Source organism: Physcomitrium patens, chromosome 8 (genome assembly GCF_059467195.1).
Source record: "Physcomitrium patens ecotype Gransden chromosome 8, ASM5946719v1, whole genome shotgun sequence".
NCBI lineage: Eukaryota > Viridiplantae > Streptophyta > Bryopsida > Funariales > Funariaceae > Physcomitrium > Physcomitrium patens.
Window position 1 is genome coordinate 1,376,399 of NC_143417.1, and position 22,389 is coordinate 1,398,787.

The 22,389-nt window shown below is 49.8% G+C and overlaps 2 protein-coding genes across 2 annotated transcripts; one reads left to right on the plus strand and one right to left on the minus strand.

The window, feature by feature from the left end:
* Positions 1 to 218: 218 nt before the first annotated feature.
* On the plus strand, positions 219 to 8,058 carry LOC112285958 (pumilio homolog 1). Its single transcript, XM_090252302.1, has 12 exons — positions 219 to 360; positions 1,456 to 2,400; positions 2,696 to 3,014; positions 3,207 to 3,574; positions 3,729 to 4,750; positions 4,912 to 5,053; positions 5,249 to 5,356; positions 5,502 to 5,714; positions 5,864 to 5,974; positions 6,195 to 6,389; positions 6,659 to 6,833; positions 7,133 to 8,058. Exons 2-12 carry the CDS (start codon positions 1,678 to 1,680, stop codon positions 7,171 to 7,173), a joined length of 3,417 nt encoding a protein of 1,138 aa, XP_090108428.1. The 5' UTR covers positions 219 to 360; positions 1,456 to 1,677; the 3' UTR covers positions 7,174 to 8,058.
* Positions 8,059 to 10,635: 2,577 nt separating this feature from the next.
* LOC149988415 (pumilio homolog 1-like) lies at positions 10,636 to 19,009 on the minus strand. The gene is made up of 13 exons (XM_090252301.1): positions 18,576 to 19,009; positions 18,335 to 18,432; positions 16,295 to 17,239; positions 15,680 to 15,998; positions 15,120 to 15,487; positions 13,944 to 14,965; positions 13,641 to 13,782; positions 13,338 to 13,445; positions 12,980 to 13,192; positions 12,720 to 12,830; positions 12,305 to 12,499; positions 11,861 to 12,035; positions 10,636 to 11,561 (listed from the first exon to the last, which is right to left on the minus strand). Exons 3-13 carry the CDS (start codon positions 17,015 to 17,017, stop codon positions 11,521 to 11,523), a joined length of 3,417 nt encoding a protein of 1,138 aa, XP_090108427.1. The 5' UTR covers positions 17,018 to 17,239; positions 18,335 to 18,432; positions 18,576 to 19,009; the 3' UTR covers positions 10,636 to 11,520.
* Positions 19,010 to 22,389: the final 3,380 nt, after the last annotated feature.

The following is a 22,389-nucleotide window of genomic DNA, read 5'->3' on the forward strand; positions in this document are numbered from 1 at the left end:
ATGCTAGATTCTTACAAACAAAAACAAAATAAAATAAAATAAAAGTGCCGGTTACCAATGCAAGCAAAGTAGTAACGCAGCTAGAAAAAACTAAAAGTTCTTACATCCTGTTGCAACCTAACAGCTTTACATTCTGTGCAGAGAAAAAAGGTGCTTGACGAAACATACAAAATAGAATAATGTAACAAGCATCGGAGCTACAAACGACTCAGGAGTACAAACTAAAATTGCAACACAGTTGCAGCTACCAAATTTTAGAGGACAACAAAACATCCACTCAAACTGTGAAGGGAAGCAGAAGAAGCCACTGGTGGTTGTTGGAAGCATTTGAGGGAGTGTTCGGAAATCGCGGTTTGCAAGGTAGGTGTGACGATTACGGCAGCTCCGGGAATTTAATTCCTGCATTTTGCTTTTCTGGTTCTTGTGCCCTAAAGTTTTGCTCAGTTCTGTAGTCACTCGCTTCTCCCCTTGACGCCTCTTTGAGGAGCTCCCGGAGCCCTAACCGAGAGAGGTTTGGCGCGACATCTGAGACGAGACTGGTCTACCGTAGGAATGCTGAGGCAATGGGACTGCGGGGTGGAATTCAGCTGAGTGCGCTTGGTGGTGCGGGATCGTAGGTTGAGAGATTTGTGGCGTTCAGTCGTTGCAGGAGGATGGAATTGTGATTGAAGTTGGTAGTGTGCAGCTGTGAAGTGAGTCTGGGTGAGAGGAGGTAAATGGGGAAGTCGGGGGATACTACGAGAACATGGTGCCGAATGGTGTCGTTCCAATGCAGCTGTGGTTACGAGGGGTTTGCACTTGAACGTTAGGGTCCGAGGTGGTTGAGATCCATTCGTTTGAAGCGCACAATGCCCTGAACTGTGGGGCTGTGGAGGATTTGTGGAGTGTGGGGCATGCACCTCGTGTCTGCTGAGTTTCTTGCAGTGGAGCTGCAATGTGTCGTATAGTCACGGGTTTGGTATCGGCGTTGTGAAATGCTAGGCCGCGCATCTCGGCGGCGGTGGGTGGGTGGGACTGGTTACGTTCGCTGTAGTTTCGCACACCCCAGCCAGGAGTGGGCGTTCGCTTCTGGGCACACGCAGAGCGCAGCGAAGTGTTGGGCTGTGGCGTGGCGGGTGCGGGATGTGTTGCGAGTGGCGGTGTGGGGTGCTAAGGGTCGTCGGCTACTGCGTGGGACAATTGCTGATATTTTCCGTTACAGGTGCACACGTGCTGTACGAATAGCGGCCTTTGGACATCTCATCGAATAGCGACCTCAGCGATGCTGGTTCTGTGCTAGGGTGAAAGGTGGTTGATGATATCTCGTGGAGCGTGTGGATGGGAGTAGGGTCGATCTTAGGTCAGGATGGTTTCTGAGGTGTAGTGCGTCGGTGGACGAGCACCGAGTAGAATGGTCTGGGATCCCTGCAGAAATGACATTGTTCCCGCGGCCTAACGAGGTGACGATGTGTGCAGGGTTTGGGGGTGCTAGGTTGGGCCGGCACGTTTGTGGGGGAGGAATTGGTGGGGTCGTGGATCATTTGCGAAGAGGCGCTGACATTGGCGCAGGTTTAGGTGGCACCAGATTGGGAGTGAGCAAGAACGGAGCCCGCTCCACTCCATTTTGGTAGATGCAAGGTGTGCAAGGCCGCGGTGGCGGTGAGGTGCGTATAGTGGTGGAAGTGGGTGCACGGTGAAATGACGACGGAGAGCCCGGTTATGATGATGGGCGGAGGGATGAGGGGGAACATGGGAGGTCCAGGGGAGGGGCTGAGGGGCGGGAGCGGAAGCAATCATGGTAGCTCGCAGGATCTGGATGGAGTGAGTGAGTTGGGTCGTTTGCTGAAAGGGCGGACGAGGTTCGACAACATTTTGAATTCTGGACACGTACCGCAACGAAGTGGCAGTGCTCCTCCCAGCGTGGAGGGGTCGCTGGCAGCGATGGGAGGGCTGTTCGACATGCCGTCGAGCCCGAAAGGCGGGCACGGCGGTAGCCTGCAAGCAGGGGAGGAGGAGGGGTTGAATTCGGAGGAAGCGCAGCGCGCAGATCCCAAGTATTTGGTGTATTACTATAGCAACATCAACCTGAACCCGAGGCTGCCGCCACCGTTGATATCGTGGAACAACTACCGGTTGGCGCAGAGGCTGCAATCGGGAATGGGAGCTGGGGGATTCGGGGACAAGAAGAAACTACGGTCGATGGACGACAGCAGCAGCGGCAACAGGTCGTTGTTCTCGAGCCAGCCGCTACTGCCGACGCACAGAGAGGAGCCGGAAGCTCTGGAGGAGGACAATTCACCGGTGAGCGCCCTTGCGAGAACGGCGTCTAGCGACTGGGCAGAAAGAGAGAGAGGCGATGGGTATAGGGGTCAGTCGTCGGGGCTGGGTCCCCGCCCCAAGAGCCTGGTAGATCTGATTCAGGTACGTGAGACGGGGTGGCGCTGGAGCTGGTGACATGTGGAGTTTGCCGTGGGTGGGTATTGACATTCCGGGGGGGGGGTGACTTGGGTTGTCGGGAGCGGTGATTGAAGTGTGGGTGATCCGATGCGAGTGCGTGTGTACGAGAGGGATAAATCCAGGGCAGCAAAGTCGGGGTTGTGTGGTGACGCAGTGGCGAGGCAGTAGAATGGTGGTGAGTGGGGGGGGGGGGTTGTTGGGGAGTGCAGTGCGCGTGTGTGTGACGAGAAGTGGGAACTGTGGGTGTGATGTTGGACAGGAGGACTTTCCCCGAACACCGTCGCCGGTGTATCACCTGTCTCGGTCGTCAAGCAGAGCCGCAAACGATGAGAGCGAAGCTGCGAACGCGGTGCTGGAGCTGCAGTTAGCCCATTTGCGGGAGTCGGGCGCGGCAGAGTCGAATGCCGTGGCAGGCGGGATGGGGTCTCGGAGTACGACTCCGATTCCCGGCGTATCGAGCCTGCACCAATCTTCGGGACCCGCAGCGCCAGTGCCGAGGATACCCACTCCCGAGATTTCGCTTGCAGGGACCGTCCGTTCCGCGAGTCCGAGTTTGGCGAGGATGGGCGGCGTATCAGGTAGGGGTGTGGTTTGTGGAGTGGGATGCGTTGGATGGTGGACGCGATTCTGGGGAGTGATGCGGTTGTGGGGATGGTTATTGTTAGGGATGTGGGGGAGCTGAGTGGCAAGGGGATGGATTGCGTTGAGGTTGGTGTTGGACGCGGGTGGGGGTGTTTTGGAGGATGACTTGGGTGGGATGGTTGGTTCAGCACTTGGGGGAGGAAGCGTATCTTTCTCGAGTTCGGACGGACGGGGAGTGGGGCTGGGTCGAGCCGCGAGTGCAAGCGCTGCGGACTTTGCCCAGATGACAATGCAGATGAGCAGGTCGGTGAGTGCGAGCACGGCGGATTTCGAGACAGCCTTCCAGGGGCTGAGTGTGTCGGATATGCAAGGATTGGCGGCGGCGCGGGAGGAAAGAGGGGTGCAGCAGCAGCAGCAGCAGCTGCTGCAACAGGAGCAACAGCAGGCGCGGCTGCAGCAACAGCAACAGACGCAGCGGCAGCAGCAGCAGCAGCGGGCTCAAATAGCTGCACAGGCACAGGCACAGGCACAAGCTCAAGCCGCGCAGGCAGCGCAGGTGAGGTGCACAGGTTTTGGTTTTAGGTGGTGGAGTTGGGATGGTGCAGTGGGTTTGGGAGGTGAGGGATGTGCGAAGTTGGTGGTGAGTGGGTAAGAGTTGCAAGTAGCGTGGTTGGCGACGCAGATGAGACTTATGGTTTGCACGTTTGCAGGCGTTGGCATATTCACAAGCTTTGCAGCAGCAGCTGTATTCGGGCGTGGAGTCTGGGTACCGGGGTCAGCCGAAGTTTGGTGTGGGTGGGATGGGAGGTCAACAAGGTGGTGCAGCGGGGCTCCAGGCGAACCTGGGGGCGAATACGAATCCAGCGGCAGCGAATATGTATGCTGCGGCTGCAGCGGCGGCCATGTACATGGCACAGCAGAATCCGTACTACCCAAGCATGAACTCCGCGAGCGTTTACGGTCCACAGTATGGGCTGGGTGGATACCCTATGAATCCTGCAATGCTGGCCCCGATGATGGCGGGGTACTCGCCCCCGGTGTTCGATCCCGCAACCGCAGCTGCCCTTGCGAGCATGGGCGTGAGAGCGGGCGTCCCCGGATCTCCTGCGCAGGCAGCGGTGGACATGCAGAATCTGTACAAGTATGCAGGCGGAGCATCGCCGCAGATGCACGATCCGCTGTACTTGCAGTACATGCGTGCGGCGGAGGAGGCCAGGGCAGCGGCGTTGGATCCTGCGGCGCTGAGGAATTACATGGGAGGAGGTCCCGTGGACATGGCGGAGGTTCAGAAGAACCAGCTGAATGCGATGCTGGGAGGGTACAGCGCGGAGCAGAAGTCGCAGTTTGGGAGGACGGGGTCGATGGGGATCCCGATCGCGAGCCAGAAGAGCGGGTCGGTGAGCCCAGGGTACTATGGCAGTCCTCCCGGAGTGGGGGTGATGCCATACAACAATTCGCCTCTGGCGAGCCCGGTGCTTCCGGGGTCGCCAGTGGGGGCGGGGAGCTTTGCGGTGCGGCGCGACGAGCGCAGCCTGCGGCTGTCCGGGGCATCGAGAACTAGTTCCGGGAACATGGGGTCTGCGAGCGGGACGACGTACGGGGGGTGGCAAGGGCAGAAGACGAGCGAGACGCCGGAGGAGACACGGGGGTCGACGTTGCTGGAGGAGTTCAAGAACAGCAAGACGAGACGATTCGAGCTGTCGGACATTGCAGGCCACGTGGTGGAGTTCAGGTATGGGCGGCGGCGGGTTGTATGATGGAATGTGTTGGATCGATGTGATGGTATGTGGGGCGCGAGGCTTAGAATGAGATGTGGGGGAGTGTTTTGGAGTGGAGAAGTGCGATGCAGGGATATGACGAGGGGGGGGGGGTGTTTGTCATGTTTGAGTGCAGTGCCGATCAGCACGGGAGTCGGTTCATTCAGCAGAAGTTGGAGACGGCAAGCCCGGAGGACAAGAACATGGTTTTCCAGGAGGTGCTTCCTCGGGCTCTGACGCTGATGACGGACGTTTTCGGGAACTACGTGATACAGAAGGTAGGAGGAGTTGGATGTGGAGGTGTGGGTTGTGAAGTAGTGGCAGAAACTGGTAGGATGTTGGCCATCCGGTTTGGGCTGGTGGAAGTGGTTGTGATAAGGGTAGCGTGGCAAGCGTGGGCGAGTTTTGTTTTGTGTTTGTGTGATGTCTGTGATGAAGGGTGGGAAGTTGACGTCGGTGTGTGACTGGGGCAGTTTTTTGAGCACGGCACTCAGCAGCAGAGGAGGGAGCTGGCGAGCCAGTTGGTGGAGCACGTTCTGACGCTGAGTCTGCAGATGTACGGTTGCAGAGTGATTCAGAAGGTAAGTCCCACTATTTTCATGGTGAAGTTGGTTTGTTGTTGTGATGAGGAGCGGAAGAACGGAAGGAGCAAGTATGTCACAGTCGAGCAGGGTTTGGACGCAGTGAGTAAACGCAGTTGGGACGTGGGATGTGGTGTGCGTGCAGGCGCTGGAGGTGGTGGACGTGGACCAACAGACGCAGCTGGTGTCGGAGTTGGATGGGCACGTGATGCGGTGTGTGCGGGACCAGAACGGGAACCACGTGATCCAGAAATGCATCGAATGCGTGCCACCCGCGAAGATTCATTTCATCATATCTGCGTTTTACAACCAGGTGGTGACTTTGTCGACGCATCCTTACGGATGCCGGGTGATTCAGGTGAACGAGCGGGACTTGAAGTGGTGGCGGTGGTGTGTGGGTGTGATGGTGCAGTATAGGGTGGCTTTGTGAGGAGGTGTGAGGCGTTGAGTTATTGGGTGATGAGGCGAGCTGACGGGTTGTGGTGTCGGGATTTGGATGGATTTCAGAGAGTCCTGGAGCACTGCACGGACGAGCAGAAGCAGAAGGGGATCATGGAGGAGATTTTACGTTCGACTTGTACTCTGGCCCAGGACCAGTATGGCAACTATGTGGTACAGGTGAGGGGCGTGACGGGTGGGTTGGCAGTGCATCGTCATGGACGGGATGCGTGGACAGGAAGTGGGAGTGCTGAGATTTCCGAGAGTGCATGCATGGAGACGGTTGGTTAGGTGATTTTGTGTGGGTCCATGGTTTGTGGTATGACGTGGAGTTAGCGGCGGTGCGTGGTAGTGGCGTTTTTTGGCATTTATGTTTCTCTGTGCGGGTTGTGCTGTTCAGCACGTGCTGGAGCATGGGCGAGATCACGAGCGAAGCGAGATCATCACAAAGCTTGCTGGGCAAATAGTGCAAATGAGCCAACACAAATTTGCGTCAAACGTGGTGGAGAAGTGCTTGGAGTACGGCGGACCAGTGGAGCGGCAGATACTGATCGATGAAATGCTGGGTCTGACGGACGAGAACGAACCGTTGCAGGTAGTGGATGAGGTGGAGTTGGCGGGGGTGAATTTGGTTGGTAGGGGTGGGTTGTGGTGGACGTCTTAGGAATGAGGCGCTGTAATGGAAGTCGAAGTAGGGTGAAAGTTCACAGTGGAAGGAGGAGCATTTGCGATTCGGTTTTCATGGCAGGGTGACTTGGTGACAGCGGGAGGAGATGATGTGTGCGGCATGGTGAATGGATGGGTAGGTGCTGAGGTAGACGGATTTACGGGGAGCTGATGTTGGTGTTGGGCGATGTTGTGCAGGCAATGATGAAAGACCAGTTTGCGAACTACGTGGTCCAGAAGGTGTTGGAAACGTGTGACGAGTCGCAGCGCGAGTTGTTGCTGGGTCGTATTCGGGTGCACCTGCATGCGCTGAAGAAGTATACGTATGGGAAGCATATCGTTGCACGGGTGGAGAAGCTGGTTGCCGCCGGGGGTGAGTTTTGAGTGTGGCAGTTTGCAGTGGTGTAGTCCGGCGGTGGGTTAGGATAGCAGGGCTGGTATTTGAAGAAGGAATAGGTGAATTTCAGGGGTTGGAAGGGTTGGTCGGGTGGTTTGTGCGCGCGGTAGTGGTGATTGAGTGAGTAGGGGTGATTGGATGAGCAGTTGTGTCCGGGAGGTTTTGAGGAGTGTGGAGGTGCAGACGAGGGATGGTTGTCTGACGAGCGTCAAATATTGTATACTGTAGTTTTTTGATTCGTATGACGACTCTGACTCTGACTCGCGGCTGTGCAGAGAGGCGGAGTGCTGCGTACATGGCAAACATGGCCAGTTGAGCGTGTGGCATGGAGGCGTTGGGCGATCGGTGGCGTGGGTGAAGGGTGATGGACGATGGGGTGTGGCGGCGGCGGAAAGATGTCAGTCTCTGGGTGTGCGCCGTATCATGATGGAGTGTGTTTGTGGTGTGGTGCGCGGAGGGCGGGCAAGCCGGAAATGGGAGGGGCAGCGGTGGGCGGGGCGGGGAGCATTTGTGAGCGGTAAATAGTGTAATAGTGTAGGATTGTAGTCAGATTGTGTTGATGGTTGAGAGGAGGCTGGGGGTCGGGCCATTGCAGGTCGGATCGGCATGCACGATGCGTGGGTTTGCGCCGGCGGTGGGTGTATTTATTTATGAGCAATGGATGGAGAGATTGGGTGGTGGGAGCGGCGGTAGGAATGGCGGTGTTGGTTGCGTGTCGGTGAGAGGCAGCCTTGGTGTGTCCCAGGTAGTGTGTGATTTCAGGTGAGGCAGTTGGACATGGAAGAGAGACGGTGTGAATGGGTACAGATCAGTTGTAGTGCGTGAAAAGAAGGGAAGGGTTGAGGCAGGAGTTAGCTGTAACGGGCGTGTATAAAGAGCAAGTGTCCTTCGTTCCAAAGTGTACAGACTGAACATGTGTAGGTCTTGTGACGAGACATTGGTTTTGAAGGATCGGAAGGTGGGTGGGTGGGTGTAGGACCCGTTCCAATCTTGCTAGTGCTGCTGTCGGAGGAAGGTTATTGTGCAGCAATTGGGCCAGGGCCCTCTTGATGTAAATAGGGCCCCTTTAAAGTGGAAGGGCCAGCTGGCCATGTCTTTATTCTTTTAGCCTGGTGCAAGCTCTTGTTGGTGACGCCAATGTTGGAGTTGGTGTGTCTGCTGCATGCACCACTTGAATTACATAAAGCTTTACACCTAAGAAGCTGGTCGCACAACGTCACCTTTTTTATTTCTGAAAATGATTCGGTGGTGTGTCTGTTACATGCACTAGACTGGAGCGCTGGAAAAGGAAATTTTGTTTTTATTTTTTTGAATGTGTGGTTTTTATCTTGTTTCTGTTGAGGTTGTTTTTATTTGTTGTTTATTGGAGGGTTTTTAAAAATTTGATCAAGATAGAGGAATATGTTTTGTGCTGCTCGGACTCCGTAGTCGCTTGTCAACTTTCAGTCGATTGAGTGCTTAATCTTCTTTGTCAATATTCTGATTCTTGTACTTTTACGTGAGTCTGTTGGTTTTGCACGTAGTCTCTGATATGTGTTCATGAGAATGGTGTTACTAGGAGTTTTGTTTTTCCTCCTGTAAATAGTTGAATGTTGTCTTTCAGATTGTTGATACAAATGTCTTGATGCCTTAACTTGGTTCATTTTTGGTTTTGGCATTTGCTTGTGTGACGTGGGTTAATTTAGCCTATATTTTTGTTCCTCTCGGTGCCAACTTAATCAAATGTTAAATTTGAAGTTATTGATAGAAAGTTATTGTTAAATTTTATGTTATTCCCTATCGCTTCTCTTTCCATATGCATTGCTTTCAGATTGCACCTTTCCTTAATATTTTACATCTCTTCAACTTAGCTAGATAGAAATATTGTTGTTGGATCTTTCAATCACTTGGTCGTTGTTGGACGTTTTTAGATAGTGCATGATTTAGCTCAACCACTTAGATTGTGAGTGTCAAAGATCATATGTTCAATTACGTATGAGTCTTCAATTGTGAGTGTTAAAGATCAATTGTTCAATTACCTATGAGTCGTTTGATTTGGTAGAAAAATTAAATTAAATTTTTGTATTTTAAAAAATGAACACCACATTTTGGTGACATGAAGGATGTAGTAATGAGAGATATTATTTATAATTTTATCTATAGTTTTATTTATAATTGTTTTTTTATCTATAGAAAGTTGTGAAATTGCATACCAGAATTTACAACTTAATCAAATATTAAATTTAAATTTATTGATAGAACAATCAAAGAGTGTATTTTTAATGTATCTTAAGCACTAATTTAGGGTATTTGAGGATACTTTGTAAATGAAATATACTCACAATCTACAATAAAGTTTTAATAAAAATTGGCTTATCTAACGAAAGCCCTGAATTAATTTACATTCTTGGATCTTGGAATACTTACTTAAGTCTTTATTTTGCTATTTATTATACCAAGATCTGCTAGATTAATCATATGCATGAAGTATTCTTCTAGTAAATTAAAGGCTTTGTACTTTAGATGCAATTTAAGTCCTTGCTCTATTTAATGTTCTAACAACATTTTGATATGTCTTTAAAATTTTTCTTTATTCCTACAAAAGACAAGGATTTTATTTAGATCATAATTTTTGAAAGACAATCTTACAGGATTTTTTTATTTTACACTTTGGAATGCATGTTACTTAGACTTAGTATCTTAAGCTTCTAAGCGGATCTAACTTATTCTAACTTCATTTTTCAACTTAACTCTACATCATTCAAAACACAAGTGAGTTGTTGTTTACAAGTGAGTTGTTTATTTCATTTTAATCTAGTGCTAGACTTGACTCAACTAGAACTTTCATGTAATCCTTTAGGAATATTTAGGGATATTTAATATCTCTCATTACTACATCCTTCATGTCACCAAAATGTGGTGTTCATTTTTTAAAATACAAAAATTTAATTTAATTTTTCTACCAAATCAAACGACTCATAGGTAATTGAACAATTGATCTTTAACACTCACAATTGAAGACTCATACGTAATTGAACATATGATCTTTGACACTCACAATCTAAGTGGTTGAGCTAAATCATGCACTATCTAAAAACGTCCAACAACGACCAAGTGATTGAAAGATCCAACAACAATATTTCTATCTAGCTAAGTTGAAGAGATGTAAAATATTAAGGAAAGGTGCAATCTGAAAGCAATGCATATGGAAAGAGAAGCGATAGGGAATAACATAAAATTTAACAATAACTTTCTATCAATAACTTCAAATTTAACATTTGATTAAGTTGGCACCGAGAGGAACAAAAATATAGGCTAAATTAACCCACGTCACACAAGCAAATGCCAAAACCAAAAATGAACCAAGTTAAGGCATCAAAACATTTGTATCAACAATCTGAAAGACAACATTCAACTATTTACAGGAGGAAAAACAAAACTCCTAGTAACACCATTCTCATGAACACATATCAGAGACTACGTGCAAAACCAACAGACTCACGTAAAAGTACAAGAATCAGAATATTGACAAAGAAGATTAAGCACTCAATCGACTGAAAGTTGACAAGCGACTACGGAGTCCGAGCAGCACAAAACATATTCCTCTATCTTGATCAAATTTTTAAAAACCCTCCAATAAACAACAAATAAAAACAACCTCAACAGAAACAAGATAAAAACCACACATTCAAAAAAATAAAAACAAAATTTCCTTTTCCAGCGCTCCAGTCTAGTGCATGTAACAGACACACCACCGAATCATTTTCAGAAATAAAAAAGGTGACGTTGTGCGACCAGCTTCTTAGGTGTAAAGCTTTATGTAATTCAAGTGGTGCATGCAGCAGACACACCAACTCCAACATTGGCGTCACCAACAAGAGCTTGCACCAGGCTAAAAGAATAAAGACATGGCCAGCTGGCCCTTCCACTTTAAAGGGGCCCTATTTACATCAAGAGGGCCCTGGCCCAATTGCTGCACAATAACCTTCCTCCGACAGCAGCACTAGCAAGATTGGAACGGGTCCTACACCCACCCACCCACCTTCCGATCCTTCAAAACCAATGTCTCGTCACAAGACCTACACATGTTCAGTCTGTACACTTTGGAACGAAGGACACTTGCTCTTTATACACGCCCGTTACAGCTAACTCCTGCCTCAACCCTTCCCTTCTTTTCACGCACTACAACTGATCTGTACCCATTCACACCGTCTCTCTTCCATGTCCAACTGCCTCACCTGAAATCACACACTACCTGGGACACACCAAGGCTGCCTCTCACCGACACGCAACCAACACCGCCATTCCTACCGCCGCTCCCACCACCCAATCTCTCCATCCATTGCTCATAAATAAATACACCCACCGCCGGCGCAAACCCACGCATCGTGCATGCCGATCCGACCTGCAATGGCCCGACCCCCAGCCTCCTCTCAACCATCAACACAATCTGACTACAATCCTACACTATTACACTATTTACCGCTCACAAATGCTCCCCGCCCCGCCCACCGCTGCCCCTCCCATTTCCGGCTTGCCCGCCCTCCGCGCACCACACCACAAACACACTCCATCATGATACGGCGCACACCCAGAGACTGACATCTTTCCGCCGCCGCCACACCCCATCGTCCATCACCCTTCACCCACGCCACCGATCGCCCAACGCCTCCATGCCACACGCTCAACTGGCCATGTTTGCCATGTACGCAGCACTCCGCCTCTCTGCACAGCCGCGAGTCAGAGTCAGAGTCGTCATACGAATCAAAAAACTACAGTATACAATATTTGACGCTCGTCAGACAACCATCCCTCGTCTGCACCTCCACACTCCTCAAAACCTCCCGGACACAACTGCTCATCCAATCACCCCTACTCACTCAATCACCACTACCGCGCGCACAAACCACCCGACCAACCCTTCCAACCCCTGAAATTCACCTATTCCTTCTTCAAATACCAGCCCTGCTATCCTAACCCACCGCCGGACTACACCACTGCAAACTGCCACACTCAAAACTCACCCCCGGCGGCAACCAGCTTCTCCACCCGTGCAACGATATGCTTCCCATACGTATACTTCTTCAGCGCATGCAGGTGCACCCGAATACGACCCAGCAACAACTCGCGCTGCGACTCGTCACACGTTTCCAACACCTTCTGGACCACGTAGTTCGCAAACTGGTCTTTCATCATTGCCTGCACAACATCGCCCAACACCAACATCAGCTCCCCGTAAATCCGTCTACCTCAGCACCTACCCATCCATTCACCATGCCGCACACATCATCTCCTCCCGCTGTCACCAAGTCACCCTGCCATGAAAACCGAATCGCAAATGCTCCTCCTTCCACTGTGAACTTTCACCCTACTTCGACTTCCATTACAGCGCCTCATTCCTAAGACGTCCACCACAACCCACCCCTACCAACCAAATTCACCCCCGCCAACTCCACCTCATCCACTACCTGCAACGGTTCGTTCTCGTCCGTCAGACCCAGCATTTCATCGATCAGTATCTGCCGCTCCACTGGTCCGCCGTACTCCAAGCACTTCTCCACCACGTTTGACGCAAATTTGTGTTGGCTCATTTGCACTATTTGCCCAGCAAGCTTTGTGATGATCTCGCTTCGCTCGTGATCTCGCCCATGCTCCAGCACGTGCTGAACAGCACAACCCGCACAGAGAAACATAAATGCCAAAAAACGCCACTACCACGCACCGCCGCTAACTCCACGTCATACCACAAACCATGGACCCACACAAAATCACCTAACCAACCGTCTCCATGCATGCACTCTCGGAAATCTCAGCACTCCCACTTCCTGTCCACGCATCCCGTCCATGACGATGCACTGCCAACCCACCCGTCACGCCCCTCACCTGTACCACATAGTTGCCATACTGGTCCTGGGCCAGAGTACAAGTCGAACGTAAAATCTCCTCCATGATCCCCTTCTGCTTCTGCTCGTCCGTGCAGTGCTCCAGGACTCTCTGAAATCCATCCAAATCCCGACACCACAACCCGTCAGCTCGCCTCATCACCCAATAACTCAACGCCTCACACCTCCTCACAAAGCCACCCTATACTGCACCATCACACCCACACACCACCGCCACCACTTCAAGTCCCGCTCGTTCACCTGAATCACCCGGCATCCGTAAGGATGCGTCGACAAAGTCACCACCTGGTTGTAAAACGCAGATATGATGAAATGAATCTTCGCGGGTGGCACGCATTCGATGCATTTCTGGATCACGTGGTTCCCGTTCTGGTCCCGCACACACCGCATCACGTGCCCATCCAACTCCGACACCAGCTGCGTCTGTTGGTCCACGTCCACCACCTCCAGCGCCTGCACGCACACCACATCCCACGTCCCAACTGCGTTTACTCACTGCGTCCAAACCCTGCTCGACTGTGACATACTTGCTCCTTCCGTTCTTCCGCTCCTCATCACAACAACAAACCAACTTCACCATGAAAATAGTGGGACTTACCTTCTGAATCACTCTGCAACCGTACATCTGCAGACTCAGCGTCAGAACGTGCTCCACCAACTGGCTCGCCAGCTCCCTCCTCTGCTGCTGAGTGCCGTGCTCAAAAAACTGCCCCAGTCACACACCGACGTCAACTTCCCACCCTTCATCACAGACATCACACAAACACAAAACAAAACTCGCCCACGCTTGCCACGCTACCCTTATCACAACCACTTCCACCAGCCCAAACCGGATGGCCAACATCCTACCAGTTTCTGCCACTACTTCACAACCCACACCTCCACATCCAACTCCTCCTACCTTCTGTATCACGTAGTTCCCGAAAACGTCCGTCATCAGCGTCAGAGCCCGAGGAAGCACCTCCTGGAAAACCATGTTCTTGTCCTCCGGGCTTGCCGTCTCCAACTTCTGCTGAATGAACCGACTCCCGTGCTGATCGGCACTGCACTCAAACATGACAAACACCCCCCCCCCCTCGTCATATCCCTGCATCGCACTTCTCCACTCCAAAACACTCCCCCACATCTCATTCTAAGCCTCGCGCCCCACATACCATCACATCGATCCAACACATTCCATCATACAACCCGCCGCCGCCCATACCTGAACTCCACCACGTGGCCTGCAATGTCCGACAGCTCGAATCGTCTCGTCTTGCTGTTCTTGAACTCCTCCAGCAACGTCGACCCCCGTGTCTCCTCCGGCGTCTCGCTCGTCTTCTGCCCTTGCCACCCCCCGTACGTCGTCCCGCTCGCAGACCCCATGTTCCCGGAACTAGTTCTCGATGCCCCGGACAGCCGCAGGCTGCGCTCGTCGCGCCGCACCGCAAAGCTCCCCGCCCCCACTGGCGACCCCGGAAGCACCGGGCTCGCCAGAGGCGAATTGTTGTATGGCATCACCCCCACTCCGGGAGGACTGCCATAGTACCCTGGGCTCACCGACCCGCTCTTCTGGCTCGCGATCGGGATCCCCATCGACCCCGTCCTCCCAAACTGCGACTTCTGCTCCGCGCTGTACCCTCCCAGCATCGCATTCAGCTGGTTCTTCTGAACCTCCGCCATGTCCACGGGACCTCCTCCCATGTAATTCCTCAGCGCCGCAGGATCCAACGCCGCTGCCCTGGCCTCCTCCGCCGCACGCATGTACTGCAAGTACAGCGGATCGTGCATCTGCGGCGATGCTCCGCCTGCATACTTGTACAGATTCTGCATGTCCACCGCTGCCTGCGCAGGAGATCCGGGGACGCCCGCTCTCACGCCCATGCTCGCAAGGGCAGCTGCGGTTGCGGGATCGAACACCGGGGGCGAGTACCCCGCCATCATCGGGGCCAGCATTGCAGGATTCATAGGGTATCCACCCAGCCCATACTGTGGACCGTAAACGCTCGCGGAGTTCATGCTTGGGTAGTACGGATTCTGCTGTGCCATGTACATGGCCGCCGCTGCAGCCGCAGCATACATATTCGCTGCCGCTGGATTCGTATTCGCCCCCAGGTTCGCCTGGAGCCCCGCTGCACCACCTTGTTGACCTCCCATCCCACCCACACCAAACTTCGGCTGACCCCGGTACCCAGACTCCACGCCCGAATACAGCTGCTGCTGCAAAGCTTGTGAATATGCCAACGCCTGCAAACGTGCAAACCATAAGTCTCATCTGCGTCGCCAACCACGCTACTTGCAACTCTTACCCACTCACCACCAACTTCGCACATCCCTCACCTCCCAAACCCACTGCACCATCCCAACTCCACCACCTAAAACCAAAACCTGTGCACCTCACCTGCGCTGCCTGCGCGGCTTGAGCTTGTGCCTGTGCCTGTGCCTGTGCAGCTATTTGAGCCCGCTGCTGCTGCTGCTGCCGCTGCGTCTGTTGCTGTTGCTGCAGCCGCGCCTGCTGTTGCTCCTGTTGCAGCAGCTGCTGCTGCTGCTGCTGCACCCCTCTTTCCTCCCGCGCCGCCGCCAATCCTTGCATATCCGACACACTCAGCCCCTGGAAGGCTGTCTCGAAATCCGCCGTGCTCGCACTCACCGACCTGCTCATCTGCATTGTCATCTGGGCAAAGTCCGCAGCGCTTGCACTCGCGGCTCGACCCAGCCCCACTCCCCGTCCGTCCGAACTCGAGAAAGATACGCTTCCTCCCCCAAGTGCTGAACCAACCATCCCACCCAAGTCATCCTCCAAAACACCCCCACCCGCGTCCAACACCAACCTCAACGCAATCCATCCCCTTGCCACTCAGCTCCCCCACATCCCTAACAATAACCATCCCCACAACCGCATCACTCCCCAGAATCGCGTCCACCATCCAACGCATCCCACTCCACAAACCACACCCCTACCTGATACGCCGCCCATCCTCGCCAAACTCGGACTCGCGGAACGGACGGTCCCTGCAAGCGAAATCTCGGGAGTGGGTATCCTCGGCACTGGCGCTGCGGGTCCCGAAGATTGGTGCAGGCTCGATACGCCGGGAATCGGAGTCGTACTCCGAGACCCCATCCCGCCTGCCACGGCATTCGACTCTGCCGCGCCCGACTCCCGCAAATGGGCTAACTGCAGCTCCAGCACCGCGTTCGCAGCTTCGCTCTCATCGTTTGCGGCTCTGCTTGACGACCGAGACAGGTGATACACCGGCGACGGTGTTCGGGGAAAGTCCTCCTGTCCAACATCACACCCACAGTTCCCACTTCTCGTCACACACACGCGCACTGCACTCCCCAACAACCCCCCCCCCCCCACTCACCACCATTCTACTGCCTCGCCACTGCGTCACCACACAACCCCGACTTTGCTGCCCTGGATTTATCCCTCTCGTACACACGCACTCGCATCGGATCACCCACACTTCAATCACCGCTCCCGACAACCCAAGTCACCCCCCCCCCGGAATGTCAATACCCACCCACGGCAAACTCCACATGTCACCAGCTCCAGCGCCACCCCGTCTCACGTACCTGAATCAGATCTACCAGGCTCTTGGGGCGGGGACCCAGCCCCGACGACTGACCCCTATACCCATCGCCTCTCTCTCTTTCTGCCCAGTCGCTAGACGCCGTTCTCGCAAGGGCGCTCACCGGTGAATTGTCCTCCTCCAGAGCTTCCGGCTCCTCTCTGTGCGTCGGCAGTAGCGGCTGGCTCGAGAACAACGACCTGTTGCCGCTGCTGCTGTCGTCCATCGACCGTAGTTTCTTCTTGTCCCCGAATCCCCCAGCTCCCATTCCCGATTGCAGCCTCTGCGCCAACCGGTAGTTGTTCCACGATATCAACGGTGGCGGCAGCCTCGGGTTCAGGTTGATGTTGCTATAGTAATACACCAAATACTTGGGATCTGCGCGCTGCGCTTCCTCCGAATTCAACCCCTCCTCCTCCCCTGCTTGCAGGCTACCGCCGTGCCCGCCTTTCGGGCTCGACGGCATGTCGAACAGCCCTCCCATCGCTGCCAGCGACCCCTCCACGCTGGGAGGAGCACTGCCACTTCGTTGCGGTACGTGTCCAGAATTCAAAATGTTGTCGAACCTCGTCCGCCCTTTCAGCAAACGACCCAACTCACTCACTCCATCCAGATCCTGCGAGCTACCATGATTGCTTCCGCTCCCGCCCCTCAGCCCCTCCCCTGGACCTCCCATGTTCCCCCTCATCCCTCCGCCCATCATCATAACCGGGCTCTCCGTCGTCATTTCACCGTGCACCCACTTCCACCACTATACGCACCTCACCGCCACCGCGGCCTTGCACACCTTGCATCTACCAAAATGGAGTGGAGCGGGCTCCGTTCTTGCTCACTCCCAATCTGGTGCCACCTAAACCTGCGCCAATGTCAGCGCCTCTTCGCAAATGATCCACGACCCCACCAATTCCTCCCCCACAAACGTGCCGGCCCAACCTAGCACCCCCAAACCCTGCACACATCGTCACCTCGTTAGGCCGCGGGAACAATGTCATTTCTGCAGGGATCCCAGACCATTCTACTCGGTGCTCGTCCACCGACGCACTACACCTCAGAAACCATCCTGACCTAAGATCGACCCTACTCCCATCCACACGCTCCACGAGATATCATCAACCACCTTTCACCCTAGCACAGAACCAGCATCGCTGAGGTCGCTATTCGATGAGATGTCCAAAGGCCGCTATTCGTACAGCACGTGTGCACCTGTAACGGAAAATATCAGCAATTGTCCCACGCAGTAGCCGACGACCCTTAGCACCCCACACCGCCACTCGCAACACATCCCGCACCCGCCACGCCACAGCCCAACACTTCGCTGCGCTCTGCGTGTGCCCAGAAGCGAACGCCCACTCCTGGCTGGGGTGTGCGAAACTACAGCGAACGTAACCAGTCCCACCCACCCACCGCCGCCGAGATGCGCGGCCTAGCATTTCACAACGCCGATACCAAACCCGTGACTATACGACACATTGCAGCTCCACTGCAAGAAACTCAGCAGACACGAGGTGCATGCCCCACACTCCACAAATCCTCCACAGCCCCACAGTTCAGGGCATTGTGCGCTTCAAACGAATGGATCTCAACCACCTCGGACCCTAACGTTCAAGTGCAAACCCCTCGTAACCACAGCTGCATTGGAACGACACCATTCGGCACCATGTTCTCGTAGTATCCCCCGACTTCCCCATTTACCTCCTCTCACCCAGACTCACTTCACAGCTGCACACTACCAACTTCAATCACAATTCCATCCTCCTGCAACGACTGAACGCCACAAATCTCTCAACCTACGATCCCGCACCACCAAGCGCACTCAGCTGAATTCCACCCCGCAGTCCCATTGCCTCAGCATTCCTACGGTAGACCAGTCTCGTCTCAGATGTCGCGCCAAACCTCTCTCGGTTAGGGCTCCGGGAGCTCCTCAAAGAGGCGTCAAGGGGAGAAGCGAGTGACTACAGAACTGAGCAAAACATTAGGGCACAAGAACCAGAAAAGCTAAATGCAGAAATTAAATTCCCGGAGCTGCCGCAATCGACACACCTACCTTGCAAACCGCGATTTCCGAACACTCCCTCAAATGCTTCCAACCACGACCAGTCGCTTCTTCTACGTTTCCTCACAGAAGCGGCGTCCAGCTGAAGTCTATTACCAGCGAGCGATGGTTAGGTGTAGGGATAGTCGGAAATATGAACAAAAACAAGAACTAGAATATGTTTCATAAATTGAAATGGAGCAAGCAAGCAGGGGAGGAAGGTGGTTGCGCAGCGTGGTTCCGCTGCATCTACCTGGGTGGTGCATTGCAAGAGTTGGCGTGGCAGGGAAGTTTGTACGATGGGGGGACGGATTTTACAGAAGTACCACAGTCTTCAAGCCCACACTTACTGTCGCTTTCTCCGAACCATACGCACCCTTCGGAAGTTATTCCTTTCGATACGGTATACCCTTATGCACTCTTAGATGCGGCTATCGCATGGGTGCCATTCCCTGCCGTTCTGCTGCTGCTGCATAACGGGTAATCGGGGGCACATGCAGTTTGTGACTCTCTCGCTCCCTCGCTCCCTCGCTCGCTGTCTCTGCCGCAAGCTGGCCCCTGGTGGTTGCGACAGAACCCAGATCCTTTCGCGCTTCTGGGACGTGCGATGGTCTCCTGCTCTGAGGAATTTCGCGTCCTGATGCTCCGCATTGGCGCTGCGTACGTGCTGCGGCGGTAATTACGCCGCTATTGGTTCTGATTCACCGTCGCGAATCTGGAAATGTGGGCGCGAGCCGTGTCGCGTTGGCTTGCGATCTCTGTCTCTCCCGCAGAGGCCGTCGGGTTGACTTCGTCCCTTGGCCTTGATAATCCCGCTTTTTTATTTTAACCACTCACTAATCACGTCACTAATCAATTCTCACTAATCAGACCCTGTTTTGCTGGGGAGGAGTGCTTATTATTGTAACCCATTGGGATTAAGTGATTGAGAGGTTGGAGTGTGCGTTTCTGTGCTCAGCCTTCGGGACACTGACTGTTTGCGAGGATGCCAGATTATTATTTTCTCGGCGTCGTCTTTTAGGGCTTTCAAGTACTTTGAGGTGTGTGATGTAAGAGTGTTTGTTTTTAGTGACGGTGCTGTGCCGTGCTGCTGCCCTTCTGAGCCTCTTACTTTAACTCTAACGCCCCTATTGACCCTTTTTTTTTCTTTTTTTTTTCTTTCTCCCATATGGCTCTGATTGTGTTCAGACGTGGGTCCTTTGGTTCATTTAATGAATGAATGCATATTGATTGTCTGCATTCATGGGTATCGAATTTATGGGTTTGGGTTTTTCCCCCACATTGCATCTATTTGTAAGTTACTCACTCATTAACTGTGTGGAAGTTTTCATTGTTGTGCTTTCAAATATAGTAAGCTCTGTAAAGTGATCCTTAAAACATACACTTTTATTGTTATTAAAATTATTAATTTCATTGCTTTCAGGAAGTTCTGAATGTGTGAATTTACTTCATCTATTCATTTGTGTGTTGCAAAATGATTTTTGTTTTTAATTTTAGATAATTTATTTTGTACTAGAAAGGATGAATTTTACATAACGAAGAAATCAATGAAATGTTAACCAATCAACGTAAATTAAAATTGATGTATGCATGTATGTATGTATGTGTGTATATATGTAAATTTTAGATGTATGTATAAGAATGCAAAGAAATATAAAGGTGCTCTACATAATTTATATATCTTAACTAGTAATGCTTGCATAGCTCGTAGTATTTGCTCAAACATACAAAGAAATCAATACCAAAATTAAACATGTTGAATCTGCATGTTACATAACTATGATTTCAATCCAGTAATAAAATTTTATTACATTTATTTTTGTTCAACACACCATTTTGCAATTATTGATATCATACATGCAAGGGTCTATAAGCAATAAAAAGAAGTTAGCCTCACAAGTGCAGGTGCTTTTATCCATTTTTTTGAAGCTCTTCATGTTTTGCCCTAATATTGTCATATTTAAAGAAATAAATCCAAATATAGGCTTTGTGAATTGAATAACAAATGAGAGAATAATAGCCTTTGTCTTTGAACAAGAAGTCACACTAGTCTAAACTTGTGGCGTCCTATTATTTGTCATGAATTCTTCAAAAAAAAAAAAAAAAAAAAAAAACACCTCAGCTCTTAAGAGTTTTGTTCTGAACTAGAAATGGAATAGGCTTCAATCTTTGCACTTATGTCTCAAATCAATGCTTGCATGCTGATGAAGAAGCAATCTCAATAGAGCCCATGCGGGCTCTTACTCTCATACATGTCTTTAATCTCAAAGTTATAAAATTGCATGACCCCAATTCAAGTAAAGTTATTTTCAATTAAAAACCATTTATCAATTAATTATTATATACTTATATGTAAAGAGAAACATAAGTCGAATGTAGTTTTTTAACACATGCAACTTACGATTAGAACATTTCATAACACACTAATATCATATTTCAATAAATTTTACAATTATTATACTTGGTTTTAAGACAAATCAAAATCCAACTGTAAAGTTTGTTTTTATTTTTAATCTGTGATTGTATTTCCTAGTATCTAATTTTAGTATAACTTTAGGTCTTTACTTTTTAATGCTTAGAGTTTGAAAAAGTATAAGTGATTTCTGTAAATTGATCTTGTCATGATGCTTTTAACATCTTGACATAGATTTTTTTGTATTTGCGTTTTAGCATTAATGTTCTAATATCCAATATAAAAAGGTACGACATTAGTATAATGATACATTATTATGGGTCTTTGAATATAGGAGGATGGTTCATTTTTTTGTGTACACTAAATTTAATAAAATATATTCCAACTCACGTGTTATATATTTATATATGCATGTTGTAAAGAATTATTTTCGTAAATAAAATAAGATAAGAAGATTAACATTGGGAATATCTCAATTGACTTGTGATATATGCATCAATTTTACATTTTGTCTAATATATATATATATATATATAAAAATGTATGTGTGTGTGTGTGTGTAAAAAGATACCATGCAAGTTTTACATTCTTGAGTTGTATTTTAAAACATTAAAAAATGATGTTCAAATATTATTCAAAGCATTATAATTTTAATGAATACAAATAATACAATTAATGACACAAAATATTAAATCAAATAAACAAAGTTCAAAATTTTAATAAATTAGTGTTAGAATACATATAAATATACAAATACACACACACACACACACACATTTATATATATATATATATATATATATATATAAAGAAAAAAGAAGAAAGAAATAATAAATTTAAATTTACAAGTAAGAAAGTGTCTCTATTCATGTAAGTAAAAACATCATGACTGTTGATTTCAAATAACAAAGTTCAAATGAATCAACTAAGTTCTGTTCAATTTATATACAGGAACACACACACAATAAAGATGTCATCTAAAATATATATATTAAATTCTTGAAATTAACTCTTACTAAGTTATATATATATATATATATATATATGCATATGCATATGCATATAATTTGTGCAAAAATATTATGTTATATTAAGGCTTTATTGACCAATCAGTCACATTTATACAGTTATCTCCTATTATTTCAAGTGACCTAAATATGAAACCCAATTGGGGTAAACTTTAAACTTTAAACTAGATAAGTACTGGATATAATTAGCATGTCTATGAAGGCTTGAATACTAATCTAGAGCATGTCCACATGGCATAAATAGCTGTCTGACGTGGCTGCCACCTGGAGGTTTGCATTTGGCGCCAAAGAGGGGTTTCTGAGATGAGTCAGCACATGAAATGTATTCTAAGCTTCAAGATGTTGTTTTTCATGATTTTTGAAAATGATAAAACCCAGTAGTTTCAAAAATAATTTTACGAAGATTCACTAGGATTATTGATGAAAACCTGTAGCATTAAGAAATATTATTAAAAACATGTAGTATTTGAATGCAATTGCCATAGATCAAATATTACATATAATTTTATTTGATCTTATTCAAATCTGGTGATTCTTTGACTTACATAGTTTAAAATACACAAAATTTTCATAGATTGGTTTACATAAATAATATCTCTAAAAATCTAAAATTATAAGTATTTACA